The following is a 14979-nucleotide window of genomic DNA, read 5'->3' as shown; positions in this document are numbered from 1 at the left end:
GCTAATAATGATTTCTACATACATACCAGACTTCTACAAACATACGACCTATTCAATATTTCCCATGTGCGCGACTTCTAGTAGCCAGCTGCTGTAACTACTGCTGAAATGTCCAAAATCTTACGATAAAAAAGGACAAAATAAATCAGAGTTAACTTGTTTTTTGAGTAAAACTTCTTGATTCTTGAGGAAAATTTAAGTTAGTGTTACAAGGAGCAAAACAAGTTTTACTTCAGTCGTGTGGTCTAAAGCACTTTCGTTTTTCGTAGTTACTATTTATGCTTTTGTTAAAATATAAATGCTCAAAATGAACGAAAAAACGCCCAAATAAAATATTCATTGCCTGTTCGCGACCATATCGCGCCCACTTCGCCCACAAAATATTGGTGAGTCAAAGTGGACTTTCACCAATACGTGGCGAGAATCCTAAAAAAATAAATTGTCAATGTTAAATTATAAATGTCATCAGAACTCTCGGACTAAGAACTAAGAAGTCCGAATCAGAACTTGATGAACTTTCCGAGTCATTCTCTATCATTAGATGCGTTAAAGACGCAACGTAAAATTTACGAGAATCCATGTTGAATGAAATATCAATAGTTTATTAAACATTATACATATTTACAATTCACTACTTAAGATCTACACATTTACAGATAGTTTTGGTACAAATCCTGTGCGCGTGGAATTGTGCCAAGAATGCTGGCAGCATTTCCCCGTTGAATCGCTATTAAATAATATAATATTGTTGAATTAAATTTTACTCCAATTACAACCACAGCGGCATATTTTTGTCATGCGCTCAAATATTCGTTTCATCTATAAAATTCGCCTACAAGGCCATTTTTACGTTAGTGGAACGGCAATAGACGTGACGAAAGGTTTTGAAAACTTCCGTAATGTGGTATGGTAACACATTTACTTTTTACGAAAAACCTTTATTTCGGTAACAAACTCAAGGTTAAGGAAGTTTAAAACGATTTTTCTAATATTTTTCAAATAGTGCGCAAAAACGGTTGCATGAGTCATGGCGTCGACTCTGACACAGGGCTGCCAGATGTACGATTTTAATCGTACTCATACGATTTTTTCGCATTTTTACTCATGTACGATCGCTAGACCAAGATCGTACATAAAATGTACGATTTTTATATTCCTATTACCTTACCGCATTTCATAATAAAAAAACGTCATCCACCGGAAAGCATGAATTTAGGAGAACTACCCCAACTACCTAACGCGTGCCTAGATCTTTTACTTGAATGAAGTCTCTTTGAATAATCTTAAAAGAGCTGCATTTGTTTGCTTTATAACAAAACTAATATATATAACATAGATATTTTCTCTTTCGGTAATAATTGCGACTTGAAAAAAAAAACATATTTGAAATATAAAACAGTTTGAAAATTATAAAACACTGGCTCAATTTGCTTTAAATTTGTTTTGTTTTCGCCATTACAGTGAACCCAGGTTGTGAACGAGCATTCAACGAAGTTTATTTAATCAAAACAAAACTTAGAAACAGTTTATCCAATAATACACGTAAGGGCAAATTATTAGCTAAGCAATTAATTAAGAAGAAACGAAAATTTTACGAAGTTGAAGTTTCAGAAAATTTTAACTGAGGTAGGGCACAGCAGGAATTTCCTGCTCAAAATATGGAGCAGCCCGACTGGGGTAGTACCTCGACCTTACAGAAGATCACAGCAAAATAATACTGTTTTCAAACAGTATTGTGTTCCTGTTGGTGAGTAAGGTGACCAGAGCTCCTGGGGTGGATTGGGGATTGGGTCGGCAACGCGCTTGCGATGCTTCTGGTGTTGCAGGTGTCTATAAGCTACGGTAATCGCTTACCATCAGGTGAGCCGTACGCTTGTTTGCCGACCTAGTGACATAAAAAAAAAAAAAAGTTTAACCCAACAAATTCTTCTATTAAAAAATATGAACACAGAAAATTTTGTATGAGTGTAACAAATAGTTTTATTACATTTATTTTCTAAAACTAAACGAATTTTGATAATTTATAATAAAAAATTAGTACTTAGTCTTAAAGGGCTGTACGATCTTTTTATTTCAAAATTTCCTTGGCATACTATTTTTTTTGTAGTTGTCGTACAATCACACTCTTTGTGCACCTGGCAGCCCTGCTCTGACATCACGCTTAGGTAAACATATCATTGTGTCTAGTCTATGCGTAATGAAGAAAGTTAACAAATAAAAATGAATTCCAAAGTCTATAAATGGTGTGCAGTACCGCAGTGTAAAAATACATCAATAAAAACACCCAAAAAAGTGTTTGTACATGTTCCAAACAAGAAAATAATAAGAGATAAATGGTTAAAGCTGGCACGGCGAAACCCAAACGACGTAGTCTCGAATTCGCCACTTTATTAAACGGTTTTATTTAGCTCACCCCGTTTGTTTTATTTTTTATTTATTATTTATTCTTGGGTCAAATTTAGTAATTCAAATTTCACCCTCTTCCTGTCAACCGATTAATCTGAAATTTTGTATACACTTTGGATTTTGGTGACAATACAATTATGTTTATTTATTATCATTATAAATTCAAGATGGCCGCCGCTACAAAATGGCGGATAATTTATGTTTTATTAATCCCATCAATATGGGTATCAAATGAAAGGGCTCAACAAGCAGAATACAATATACTATAAAAAATTGAAATCCAAGATGGCGGCCGCTACAAAATGGCGGATAACGTAGGTTTTATCAATCCCATCAATATGGGTATCAAATGAAAGGGCTCATCAAGCAGAATACAATATACTATAAAAAATTGAAATACAAGATGGCGGCCGCTACAAAATGGCGGCTAACGTAGGTTTTATCGATCCCATCAATATGGGTATCAAATGAAAGTGCTCAACCAGTATAATCAATGTACTATATAAAATTAAAATCCAAGATGGCGGCCTCTACAAAATGGCGGTTAACTTAGGTTTTATCAATCCCATCAACATGGGTATCAAATGAAAGGTCTCAACAAGTAGAATAGAATTTACTATGCAAAATTGAAATCTAAGCTGGCCGCCGCTACCAAATGTCTGATAACAATTTTTTATCAATCCCACCAATATGGGTATCAAATAAAAGGGCTTGACAAGAAGAATACAGTGCACTATACAACCTCAATATTTAAGATGGGCCTTGCAATAATGAAGCACTAAATGAATTAAACAGAATGCGAAATAAAAACTAAAAACTAGAAAATAAAAATAGGTAAAAAAACTTTTTAAGTTAAACGGTTTTATGTTAAACATACATTGCAATGTTTAAGATAAATGTACTAAAAACCAAAAAATAATAAAATAGATACAGTCGTGGGAATTATAAACATATGCATAGACTAGACTAAAATAAAACCGTGGGGCACGTCAATTGTCTACAAGTTGAAACATCTCTTTTATTTACATGGAGTGTATAACTATTGGAATTTCCATGAGCAAGAAAATAGTAAGTAATTTCCTCACCGTCTGCGGGCCAACTGCCTATTTTAACGACGAATTAAACGATTCTTCTATCGCACACTAAGTCGATAATTTGTAGACAATTGACGTGCCCCACGGTTTTATTTTAGTCTAGTCTATGCATATGTTTATAATTCCCACGACTGTATCTATTTTATTATTTTTTGGTTTTTAGTACATTTATCTTAAACATTGCAATGTATGTTTAACATAAAACCGTTTAACTTAAAAAGTTTTTTTACCTATTTTTATTTCTGTGAAGACCACTTTGATGTGAGTAGGTATATGTTATTAATCATGTAATGATAAGTCCAAAAATGTTTGTTTGACGTGAAACAGTGGAATTAATGAGGCTATGGTTTGACTAATTTATTGAGATTATTTGTTTTATTTTGGCTATCATTCGATATACATTGGCGGAATCAACCTTCTCAGGCACAATTGAAAGCCATTAAACCAATCAATCAATCAATCATTCGTTATTATCTATTTTAATCCTTAACTTTTATTTTTTCAGTTGCCAAATGATATGGAAAATTATATGAAGCATCATTTGATGGGATCAGTATCACAAGTACGTATGAAACCAGGATGTATGCCCCATAAATTTATATACCAACCAGACAGGAAAACACAAACATCTGACACAACAGAGCGACCCTATATAGCTAAGAAATGAAAAATTATGATTCTTGAAGAGTGTAATAAGGATTTCGAAGGAAAATGTATAGTTACAGAACAATCAATTTTTGAAGGAATTGCATCCGGTGGTTCAGGTATATATTATTCAGGTATTACTTATTTATTAGCATTGAACAAGTAAATTTTATTCTCATTGTTATTACATAGGTACATTGTTGGTACACTCAATATACTACATAGATTTTTCTGTAACCTAGTAATCTCCCATTTATGTTCATAATAATTATAATATTGCACTAAATAATAAAATATTTGTTTTACAGTTCAGCAGAATGTAGACGAAGTTCCCCAATTAACACCAAGAGTGTTGGATAAATCAATTCAAGCACACATACAGAAGTAAACCTAACCCAACGTAAATCAGTTAAGTAGATTATTTGACATCACCAATGAAGCCATCTCTACATCACCGTTTAAAATCAAGCATCATGGTGTAAATAGTAACTCATCAATACCAAGTGTGTTACTTTAGTAAAATAGTTAAAAAAATTGAACATACAGACAGACATGATACTTCTTATACTCCTTCTGTAACTCACACAATTATTAATTTAAGTTTAGTTAAAGTTCTTAATGATATTATAACGATAGCCTGTGGTTTGATTAATATACAAGACTCTCTTACTAATTAAAACACAAATTAAATTTCTGCATTTTTATTTTCTATTCTACATGGGTTTTCCAAAATTTAATAACAATTTCAAGAAAACCTAACCTATATAATGCTCATCAAAAGTTAGTTATTATTTGACAGTAGAAATCAGTCTTATCATTGGTCTAACACCGACTCACTTCGTAAGCTCTAGAAGCAGTTAACCTGTATAAGCAAGTTATTATACTCTTTGGTTACCTTCCCGTACTTCAGTTCAAACCAAAGATTATTTTTTGGATTGGGCGGGTTTCAGTTTCTGAAATGAAATGAAAACATATATTTCGTCATAAGATATACACACACGAGCAAAATTCTTTGTTGCGAGAAAATCGCCCAACATTAGTACATCAATCCTGGGTAAATTTGAGCTATTAGCCCTAAAATGCTTAGTTCCATTGTTGTATGGTAGATTAAGAGTCGATAAATTAAACGTGAAATACTAAAAAACCAATCCAAATGGGTATAATTATGAACTATTCACAAGAACAAAACCGAAGGGTATCGTATATTTAATGTACTCTGTGGGTATATAAAGGTAAACAAAACAATGAATTATAATCTATTTCACATAGGATGGGTACGGTGACATTTGATATGTTCCAATACACGCTCACTATTTTGAACAAATCGGATAAATATACATTTTTAAAAATCACCAATTAGTTTCCAAAGCAAATCATAATGCTTGATTAGATTGAAATTGTATTTATATATGCGTTTTTACATTTTAAACAAAATAAAACAGGTACAGAAAAAATGATAACTTAAAATTAACGACTAATAATTTGCGACGTGAGCTGTGTTAATGAGTTTGTCGATAACTCATTTCTCGCGTTTAACACCACCCTTAAAATATTATTTATTCACTATAGCGATGATTTATTTTTAATAAGCAGTTAAAATTTTTTTTTATATAATCGATTAAAGTTTAACCGCATTTGTACTCGATAATCGAATTACATCAATTAATTATGCATGGTCACCTCACTATAGAGTTAATTTGACATGTGTCACCGTACCCATCCTACGTGAAATAGACTATAGAATATTGACACTTTGAGTGCGTTCCACCTAAAGCCCACAATGCCTACGCCTACGACCGCTGAAATTGGAAAAAACGCCGCGGGCGTTGTGGGCGAATTTTATCGTCGTAGTTTTTTAACCTCTTGTGATGTGATTTCTGATTTGTGATTGTTTCAATCAAAATGGTCGATTGCAGTATCTATTATCTATTACATATATAAAAGCGAAAGGTCACTCACTCATCACGAAATCTCCGAAACTATAATACCTACAAACTTGAAATTTAGCGGGTAGGTTCCTTATAGAGCGTAGACATCCGCTAAGAACGTTTTTTATGAAACTCGACCCCTAAGAGGCTGCGTAGTTTGATGCATATGTGTGCGTGAACGCGTCTGTTTACTTGAAGGAGCCGAGTTTTGTGGCTTCAGTAACAACAAAGGCCGCGCATTATCTACTTTTTTTACTTCATCTATGCTTAACCATGGATTTAAATTGACATCTAACAGTTTTTGTATAGAGTAACTGTCAAAAATTCAAAATTTATTCACAGAATAAGACTGTTTAGTATATATGTTTATACTATGTATAAAAGTTATGTCGATTTCGACCTTTGTGATAGTGCCAACTATGAAACTTTAAAAATATAGACACAAACACAAAATAATTTTATGATATTGTATTTAATGCTAAATAGTACTGACCAATATTTTCTACAATGCTTGTAGATGTATACATCAACTGCTGAAATGATTCACGAGCTGAAATAAAATATATACAAACATATTTAACTACCTTTATCTTCATTTTACTTGGTATGATAGAGGCCATTGTGACTGTTCGCACCATATTTTAAGATTCAAATAATGCGACATATAAAATTTAAACTGCATGCTGGGATCAACATTGAAACATGTATTTTGATACAGAACCCTAGAAGAATAATATAATAATACCTGTAGAAGTTGATGGAATTGGCTGATTTACAAGTTCTTGCAAAGGTTTTCTTCCAACACATGGTATCTTTGGTTGTGATAATCGATTGAAACGTAAAAAAATAAATAAAGGAATAACTGCATTAACAATTTTGCTCAGATGCTTTAGTTTTGTAATTAATTAAAGCAACAGTGGCCACTCATATATAATTATGTGGTCAACATGTTTATAATGGTATGAAAGTCATTTAATTTGATTAAGTCTAGGAACTATACTAAATATGTTTAGTAGTTAGTATTAGTAATTATATTCTTTTAATTTAATTTAGTGTGCATTTGTAAGTTCCAAAATATCACCTCCAATTGAATATAACTACGTATTCAATCGTAATTTATCTTTTTCAGGGTTCGGAAATCCACGAAGAACTGCATGTATGCCTGAAACTAATTATGCAATTATTGATGTATATTACTGTCAGTTTCCTTTAGTAATAGTTAATCCCACCAAAAACATTTTCATGTAAAATGTTGCCAAGACGAGATCATATGGCTCGCACTGTCAAAAAGTTATCAGATCTCATGTAGAACCAAGCTTCTAACTCTATACGTCCTAACTCTACAAGCCCTAACTTCACAAACTCTACACCTTAGTCAAAATATGTGGCTTGGCCGTTTCGTTACTACCGGCTGCCGATGTTGTAGATGACGACTTTCCTGTCTCATTTATATATATATATATTCTCTTTTTATTTTTATTTGTATTATATGTTGGCGCATGACCTGCAACACCTGGAAAACCCGGAACACCCGCAACACCTGGAAGACATGCAACACCTGCCACACCTGGAAGACACGCAACACCTGCAACACCTGGAAGACCTGCAACACCCGCAACACTTGCACTGTGTCTGTTCACACGCACTAGAGTCCTATCTCAATTTTGAAGACACAACCACACACAAAATTACTTTCTGATCACAAATATGAATTAGTCGGAGGAACATTAGCTCAACTCAACAACAAACGCATAACACAGCAAGATCACGAAAATAAACAAAATATCGCAAAAAACTGGCGCAAGCGTCAGAAATTAGCAGACATTTGTAATTTGTATCAAAGAGAATTGTATTGTGTGAATTTAAAACAATAAAATTTGTGTTTCGTGCCATCTAGGTATATGAATTATAAACATGCTTTAAAACTGCCATCTCTTATTTATAGTTGTCACTTTTCTTACGATTATAATCCGACAATATTAAAAAACACATCTAAATCTATTTTGTAGAGGGACTACATATACTTCGTGATTTTGTATCATTGTACCTATTGCTGTCCCCAGTTTTTTGTACTAAGATTAATCGCCCTGCATCTTGCCGTGCGACTGACCAAATAAGTTGGAGATAGCGAGCTTGTATAAGGAACCGTGCTAATGAACAGTTAGACAACTTTTTAATTGTACGTCGATCGGAAGTGCATTTCGATTCTTGACAACTTAGTTGGAGAAGATGTGCGGGCTTCCACTATATGTCACTATACCTATTAGTATACTCTGTGATTTAGTCGTAATGGCGTTCGGCCAACTTAATTGTAAGTGTGCGGGAGCGCTAAGACTTCCTTTTAATATTTATTCTACTCTATGGACTAATCTAAGACCGTGGGCACATTCCACCTAAGGCCCACAACGCCATCCATATCCAATATATAACTGCCAAAAGCTTCTATTGACAGTTTGTGTTTGACAGTGACAGTCTGAGTTCTAAGGCAACACCGTCACATGTTAATGTTTTTATTAATCATAATTGATCATAATTACTTTAAAACAATTAAAGAAATCAGATAAATAACTATGGCGAATGATCCTCTCGATGAAATGGTGCAGTTCCTACAACCGGAGGCGAGGATAGACTTAAAACACATATCACTAGATCACTTACTAGGTTTGTCTGGTTCAGAAGATGGTATAAAAGCTTTATTGAAAAGTGAAAAGTTAATACGAAGTATTATCGAATTAACAAACGATAGAGTTAATGAAATAGCCAGAAATTCATTGTTATTACTAGTTAACTTAACAGCAAATGCTAAAGGTGCTTCGGAATTACTCAACTATAAAACGATTAACAAAAACATTATCGAAGTTTTAGTAGGTTATGTTAAGGATCAACAGAAACAAGACGCCGATGCCGTATGTATGATATTATCAAACATCACAAGGCCGGAGAACTCGGTCGAGTTGTGTGTTGACTATTTAATGCCTGATCTTAACGATTTGTTGAATATATTTGTCAATACAAGCTATAATAAAAAAGGGTCAAAGTTACATTACTTATCGCCGATGTTCAGTAACCTTAGCTGTTCTCCTAGGATAAGGAATTGGCTCACAAAAGAAAACCCCCACGTACCTCTATTAAAGCTTTTACCGTTTTGTAATTACGAAGAATCTGTTATCAGACGAGGTGGAGCTATTGGGACAGTAAGAAACTTATCATTTGATACAGACTATCATGAGTTTCTACTACGTAATGATATTGATTTATTAACATATTTACTGTCGCCACTGATGGGTAACGAAGAATACCCTGACGATGAAATGGACAAACTACCAATTGCGTTACAATACTTGCCGAAAGAGAAGAAGAGAGATGCCGACGTTGATATACGTAAAATGGTTATAGAGACGTTGAACAAGTTGTGCGCTCAACGGAAAAGTAGAGAGATTCTGAGAGAGAATGGAGTTTATTATGTGCTTAGAGAGTATCATAAATGGGAGAAAGATCCGAATGCATTACTGGCATGTGAAAATGTTGTAGATATACTGATACAGAAGGAACATGAAGTTGGAGCTGAGGATTTAACAACAGTTGAAGTTCCAGATGATATGAAGGAGAAGTTTAAAAAAATGGATGAAGAATATATAAATAGTGTGCAATAAAAATTATTTAATGTAAATTGTTTTTTAATTTTAAAACATTATCTAGAAACTTATTTTTGTATATCACAATTCATGTTTCAGCCTGTAACATCCTGCCGCTGGGCATAATCCTCTTTCTCCTGAGGTAGGGCACAGCAGGAATTTCCTGCTCAAAATATGGAGCAGCCCGACTGGGGTAGTACCTCGACCTTACAGAAGATCACAGCTAAATAATACTGCTTTTAAGCAGTATTGTGTTCCTGTTGGTGAGTAAGGTGACCAGAGCTCCTGGGGGGATTGGGGATTGGGTCGGCAACACGCTTGCGATGCTTCTGGTGTTGCAGACGTTTATAAGCTACGGTAATCTCTTACCATCAGGTGAACCGTACGCTTGTTTGCCGAACTAGTGATATATAAAAAAAAGAAGTCGATGGTGAAGATGGTCTCGTGGAGTTTGGACAACTGAACTCGAGAGACTGGCGGGTGATCATCTAGGGAGTTTCTGCGGAGCCACGTGTCACGGAGATCCGCTATGATAAGTGACCACAGTTAACCTCCACCTACGTGTTCAGAAATAATTCGAACCCGCAGTGTAGTTTAAATTAATATTAGATTTATCAAAAATGTATTTCGGTCCATAATGTAGGTTTAAAATAATTTCGGGTTGTGTTAAACTCGTTCGATTAATCCATAAAAGGGAGATAAATTTGTTTGTTCATTCAAATTTGTATTAAAATTGTGTTTCCTTTTATTAAATTACTTTCTACATTAGTCTAATTTAATTTTATTCTCCAATCCAATCTGATCGCTAACTTTTTTTTTAAAATATATATTTACCTCTATGATTTAGTTTATCGCGTTAAGAAAGATTTAATATTCTCTTAATCTATGCTCTTTTAATTTAAGTACCCGGGTGACCGAGCTAAGCTCGGTATTTTTACGAATTACATATTGATAAAATATGAATAATATTTTTCGATTTTACCGACATAATAATAAAAAATAAGAACAGTCTATTTAAATAAAAAATAACGAGTGCAATTAGAAAAAGAAAAAGAAAAAATAGTTGATCAGGGACATGAGGATTTGAACCATGATCTTCTCGGTTGATCCCGAGCGGCCGATTTCCCACCGAGCTATTGCAACTACATAGATTTATGCGAAATTTACCTTCTTATTCTAACGATATTTTTTTCAATTCCTAAAAACAGGGATAAAACGACATTTCCTGAAAATGAATCCTAGCTAGATAGATTTATCTCCCCCGAAACCCCCTAAATACTAAATTTTATGAAAATCGTTGGAGCCGTTTCCGAGATTCAGATTCTATATATATATACAAGAATTGCTCGTTTAATAGTATAAGATTACATTTACACATATTTATAAAATTTTTTGAACGCGCGACACACTCGATATTCTGGCATGTTGCTGGCCCCATGGGCGCACTGAGGAGCTACGAGTTTGATGTTATTGTATGGGTCCCAACATGAATAAAAAACAAATATACCATTAACATTTAGATTTATTTGTACACACTTAAATACAATGGTAGAACGTGTATTAAATTATTATTTAAGCTGGTAACTTAGTAAGTATACAATATTTAAATGTTTTTAAATATTGCACAATGTTACTAGTTGGCGAACAAAATCGGATAATTTTAAGTATATAAGATTACTACTGTGATTTCTAAGGTATTTTCGCTATGTCATATTTATAGCAATATTTTAAAGTTCCTTCTAGATAAAGGAAAAGTTTTTTTGAAGTAAAACTTCTTTAGTCACACTTGACTTGGCGAATTAGCTGGTGAATGCGTGACGAAAGCGTTAGGAAAACTGTGATCAGGCGAGGCGGACGGAAGTTGAGAGTAAGATATGTTAGTGAAGACAAAAAGAGAGTTACGTTTCGTAAGTTTTGCTTCAGTCGTGTGGTCTAAAGCACACTCGTTTTCTTTTTTTTTGGAAATCTTCGTAAAAATAACGGATTAGCGCAACGGTCACAGCACTGGCTTATGGCTCTTGCGCTGGCGGTTGCGGGTTAATTTGATTTGATTTGAATTGATAGCAATTTACTTCGGTTTTGTTATTGTTCGATTGATAGTAAAATCAGTGTTTCGTAAAACTTTTTTGTAATTTAAAAATAAAAATTATGTTTATATTATAACCGTTTTGTTAGCCAACTCTTTGATTATTTTTAAAAATTCAAGTCTAATAGCATTTTTACATTTAAAGCAAATGTGCCCGAGAAGTTTTTATTGTATATAAAGTAATAGACTGCAACAATTTCCAATTTTATGTATATACCCTCTGCAATTGCAGACATTTAATGTTTATGACTTACATTAATATAAAATAACTGTTAATATTTAATTCAAATAGATTTTTTAATCTAGTTTTAAATAAATTTAAAATATATGATATAAATCTATAATATTTATATAGTACACAGCTCATATTGAACCATCATTTACTTTATTAATTATAGATGTAAGGTCCGAACTAGACATGAGTTTCACCCATCTAGTTAATTAATAAAAAATATTTTATTATCTACTTGAGCATGTTAAGGATAAATCGCAAAAGGGTTGGATGGAAAATTCCTGGCCAGGCCATTTAAATCAAACATTTAGCAGACAGAATCAACAGTGGCACAACTGCCTCAAGCCTAGTTTAATTGCCTCGCTACCTTATAGGCCCCGTCATACAGACCCGTGCTAATTTGCCACCCCACCCCATTTACATCTCTGACTCACAGATAAGTTACTGATATGCTTTATTAGCAGAAGATGAAATAGATCTTCATGGACTTGTTTTCTTTCAAATAATAAGTTATATACAACTTTTTAAATTTAACGATTGTATATATTTTTTTTGTTGATATTTGATGTTTGATGTAAAGCCATGTATATATTTGGATACCGTTATATATCAGTTAACTTTATCAGCAACAACGGTGAAGCATTTCAGCAAAATCAAAATTAATTTTATTCGAATAGGCTTCAAAAGCACTTTCGAATCATCATTTTACAATTTAAAATTTTAAAGTGATCATTATTTTTTAAAAGTAGATAAAGTTACCACCACAGGGCCGGACTGAGGGGTCGGGAGGCCTCGGGGCTACAAAGGAGTAGAGGCCCCTTGGCCGCAAATTATTTTCCAAATGAATTGGACAATTTTTTTAAGGTCAAATGCGAAAAAAAATATGAAAGGAAAAGTTGTTTATTCGTGTTTATTAGTCTGAATTTAAATTTTTTTACAAGTTTATTGCGGGGACCCCGGGTCTTTAGCCCCGGTTGCCTTCCCCTTAATCCGACCACCGATTCGGAATATAGATTCTGCAGAGAAGGACCGGCAACCAACTCCGAAGTTACTCATTTGAAAATAATATATAAACTGTATTTTAACTGAGGAACATTATCGACTAAAAATAAAATAACTATTTAGTCTAATTTTAATTTAATAAAAATTAGAATATTACACCTTATTATAAAACATAAGGGAGTACCCTTTAAAAAGTAATTAAGTAATCTCTTGAAAGGAAATTGACGTAATTGGTTTAAAACCAAATGCTACGTGGTCTGTCTTTGGACACATCAATTTTGACCCTTGTTACCTTACTTTACTCAGTCTTATAAATGGCTAACCTTAGGGCCGGTTTACCCGGTTGTGGTAAAGTTTATCCTCCACATAAGTTGCGAATAGGAGGATAGCGGAGGCTAACAGTAGGAGGTAGAATAGGCCAATGCATTAGGACCTGTTTCTCTTCAATTATGTATCCCATAAATATAGTGGAATTTGATGAAAAAAAAAAAAAATTATATTAAAAAAAAACTTTTTTCTGTTGGATATCATCATCCGTCAAATAGCGTTATCGACAACTAGTGAAACAGGCCCTTGGCATTAGTCTGACAAATGAAAGACACTTACATTGAGCAGTACCTACTTATTAATATTTGATTCTGTATTTATTCTCTTTCAATTCTACTTTGTAGAAATTTGTTTTTATACTATTTAAAGTCACTAATCAATATGTATGAAATTCAAAATTACACCCATAAAACTTTCAATATTTTTTTCGAAATAAGTTTAGACATTAAAAAAAAAAAAATTAAAACATATCTTTGAATACTGTCAAAAGATTCCATTTAATCCTTAAATCGACATAATAGACAAATAATTATTATTACATACCAGTACTTTAGGGATACCATATAAAATATCACATTTGTATGTAATGTATACTAATTTTTTTTTAATTAATATATTATTGACAGTCAGTCATAAACCATATCCCTATTAATATATAAAATAAAAGGAAAAAAAAAACAACCCTCCTTGAGATTTGCCACAGCCGGGATATATAATTAAAAAAATATAAGGTTTATCTTAATATATAATAAATTCAAGAGATAATATCAAAACTAGACAAGTTCACTATATCATAAATATATAAATAAATATCTTAAACGTACACACACGGTCATCTGTTCCTAAGATAATCAATTGAATGCTTGTGTTTTTAGGTAACAGCCGACTCATACAGGTACGTATATTTTTTTCGATAAATATACATATATATTAACAGCAAGACCCGGTGCTAGAATCGAATACATAATCACTGGACCAGAAAGCAGGGTAACTACGTAGTCAAACTAACATTCCAAATTTGCAAGTGAACTCGTTTGTGATTGGCTATTTTTTGAAAAAATTTGACAACATTATTGTTAAATATTATGTTTAAGAAATTGTCATTACATAAGACTTGGTTTGAAAGTAATTAAATTTGTTCATATCCTCAGTAGAACTGTCTGGAACGTGATAATATGAACAATTTTGATATTATTTCAATAATAATACAATACAATAATACTCTTTATTGTACACAACAACAATCAACACAATAACATATTACAAATAAAAAACAGTGTACAAAGGCGGTCTTATCGCTAGAGTAGCGATTTCTTCCAGACAACCTTTGGGCGTATAGGACACAGCGTAGGAAAAGCGGTAGGGAAGTGTACACAGAGAAGTGACAATTAGTGACACCTAGAACAATATCAACTATCGAGTACAAATACACATACATATACAGCACAATACATACATACATAGATATATACATACAAACACATATATAAACGTATATAAACATACGCATAAAAATAACATACATATATACGAAATACATATAATATGGATAAAAGCATAGAATACAAAATACAAGTGAAGCATTACTCATATGTATCATAATGTTATATGCAGAGATATAAAA

The 14979-nt window shown here is 32.9% G+C and overlaps 2 protein-coding genes and 1 long non-coding RNA gene across 3 annotated transcripts; 2 read left to right on the top strand and 1 right to left on the bottom strand.

Annotated features, from left to right (window-relative positions):
• The first annotated feature begins 2120 nt into the window (after positions 1–2120).
• Positions 2121–4835, top strand: LOC123665951. The gene is made up of 4 exons (XM_045600173.1): positions 2121–2386; positions 3736–3761; positions 4006–4264; positions 4454–4835. Exons 1-3 carry the CDS (start codon positions 2221–2223, stop codon positions 4165–4167), a joined length of 354 nt encoding a protein of 117 aa, XP_045456129.1. The 5' UTR covers positions 2121–2220; the 3' UTR covers positions 4168–4264; positions 4454–4835.
• On the bottom strand, positions 4831–5427 carry LOC123665952. Its single transcript, XR_006745133.1, has 2 exons — positions 5181–5427; positions 4831–5098 (listed from the first exon to the last, which is right to left on the bottom strand). It is a non-coding gene; the product is annotated as an uncharacterized LOC123665952 (long non-coding RNA).
• A 3120-nt stretch (positions 5428–8547) lies between these two features.
• On the top strand, positions 8548–9743 carry LOC123665962 (protein HGH1 homolog). Its single transcript, XM_045600184.1, has one exon. The coding sequence runs from the start codon at positions 8644–8646 to the stop codon at positions 9724–9726; it is 1083 nt and encodes a 360-aa protein (XP_045456140.1). The 5' UTR covers positions 8548–8643; the 3' UTR covers positions 9727–9743.
• The last annotated feature ends 5236 nt before the right edge of the window (positions 9744–14979 follow it).

This window comes from Melitaea cinxia, chromosome 25 (genome assembly GCF_905220565.1).
Source record: "Melitaea cinxia chromosome 25, ilMelCinx1.1, whole genome shotgun sequence".
Lineage (NCBI taxonomy): Eukaryota > Metazoa > Arthropoda > Insecta > Lepidoptera > Nymphalidae > Melitaea > Melitaea cinxia.
This window is presented reverse-complemented; position numbering and strand designations above follow the sequence as displayed.

Coding starts and splice junctions, on each gene's coding strand:
- LOC123665951 (XM_045600173.1), top strand. CDS start 2,221: ATGAATTCCAAAGTCTATAAATGGTGTGCAGTACCGCAGTGTAAAAAT. Junction 2,387..3,735: donor CGTAGTCTCGAATTCGCCAC/TTTATTAAACGG, acceptor TTTTTACCTATT/TTTATTTCTGTGAAGACCAC. Junction 3,762..4,005: donor TCTGTGAAGACCACTTTGAT/GTGAGTAGGTAT, acceptor TTATTTTTTCAG/TTGCCAAATGATATGGAAAA.
- LOC123665962 (XM_045600184.1), top strand. CDS start 8,644: ATGGCGAATGATCCTCTCGATGAAATGGTGCAGTTCCTACAACCGGAG.